General features: G+C 49.3%; 1 protein-coding gene across 1 annotated transcript; it reads right to left on the reverse strand.

The window, feature by feature from the left end:
• Positions 1–295: 295 nt before the first annotated feature.
• On the reverse strand, positions 296–1147 carry CABS01_17059 (uncharacterized protein; the record flags this gene model as incomplete). The annotated part of the gene is made up of 1 exon (XM_060550386.1): positions 296–1147. One exon carries the CDS (start codon positions 1145–1147, stop codon positions 296–298), a length of 852 nt encoding a protein of 283 aa, XP_060398516.1.
• Between the last annotated feature and the right edge of the window lie 352 nt (positions 1148–1499).

Here is a 1499-nt window from a genome sequence, read left to right on the forward strand (position 1 = left end):
ACAACATCCATGTGCGACAGGGTGGGCAACGGGGCTCGTGACCGCTTGTGGATGGATCCCTGTTGCTCTGCTCTTTTCACCACTGACCAGGATTTAAGTCTTGAGGTTGAGTCAAATGGATATTTTCATCAATAAAATCTAATCTTCTCTACGTTGAAAATGACGAGACCTGAATTCCGGGATCGATACTGTTGACACTGTTCTTGGTGGAAGAGAGAAATGTTGTAAACACGTTGCTTCGAGCATGCTGTCGATTAATGCTAGCGATCCGTCCAGAGGAGACGCCGGGTATCGGTTAAGCCACCGGCATTGCGCGCTGTTCAGTACACAATGCTACAGTCCCCATCGTTCGAGCATCGGAGAGACTGTGGCTTAGGTCCGTTCGATTTAGATGAAAAGTTGGGCTTGGCGGGGCTAACGTCTCCTGGCTGAGCAGATCCTGAAAAGGATGCTTGAGCATTTGGATAACACCTTGACGGTGTAGTCGCAGGCTGCTTTCGGGAGACGCAGAAATTGATATCTCAGCGGAGAGATGCCGGGTCGTTCCCGATGTTAGTGGCGATGATAATGCCTGAGTGGACGCACTGGATGACTCGTTGCCTTCGTGATGGCATCGTAGTAGCATGATGGCATACTCGGCACTGTTAGGATCGGGGTACCTCCAGTTATTGTGGTTGTCAATCCCTGACCGTAGAGAACGTCCATCGGGCTGACGGAATAATACTGATGGATCAAGACACATGGTATCGTCTGGGACAGCAGCCTCTTCATCGTGATGCGAAACCAAGGAAGACTCTCCGTGAAGGGATGGCAAAGGAGATGGAGGACAAATTGCATAGTCCAAACTCTGAGATTGCGGATCATCTATTCCAGCCATCTCAAAGTTGAGAAGTGCTGTAATAGGTGAGAACGCGATGACGTCTGCGGCCAGAGACGAAGGGAAGAGCTCAAGCAGGTCTTGGTGAGCTTCAAAATCAGGAACGAAGGCTAGTTCCTGACCGTCGACTTCAGCCGGTCCGGGTGGCAAAGGTATCTCGTGATGTTCCTCGATATTGTCGTAAGCTTCTTGGAAGCCATCGATATATTGCATGTCGTACTCATTGCATTCCTCCATGAACGGGAACATCTGGGTATTGGAATCCATCATTGTGAAAATATCAGTAGATGTCTGGTCGTTACAGCCGACGAAAGACGGGAGCGTGTCGAGATAAGCTAAACCGCAGCTATCTGGGTCGTCTCTCTCGGATGGGTGTGTTCTGAGAATTGGAGCGGCTTCCATTAGTTTCGGTCTTTCACTTCTAGTTGTCATCCTGATTTGCTTTCGGAAGCCAAAGAGTATGTCGTGCTTGTTCTCTCAGGATAAGGTATCGAATAAGGTATCGGGGATACTGATGGCTGGCTCGGATGTCTTGGGTTCGGGTAGATGTGCTGTTTATTATCGTGTTGAATTTCCCTTTGACGACATTGCCTGGTTATGAGTGCAGCATCACGCGATACTG

This window comes from Colletotrichum abscissum (genome assembly GCF_030869225.1).
Source record: "Colletotrichum abscissum strain IMI 504890 chromosome Unknown Scaffold_296.1, whole genome shotgun sequence".
Lineage (NCBI taxonomy): Eukaryota > Fungi > Ascomycota > Sordariomycetes > Glomerellales > Glomerellaceae > Colletotrichum > Colletotrichum abscissum.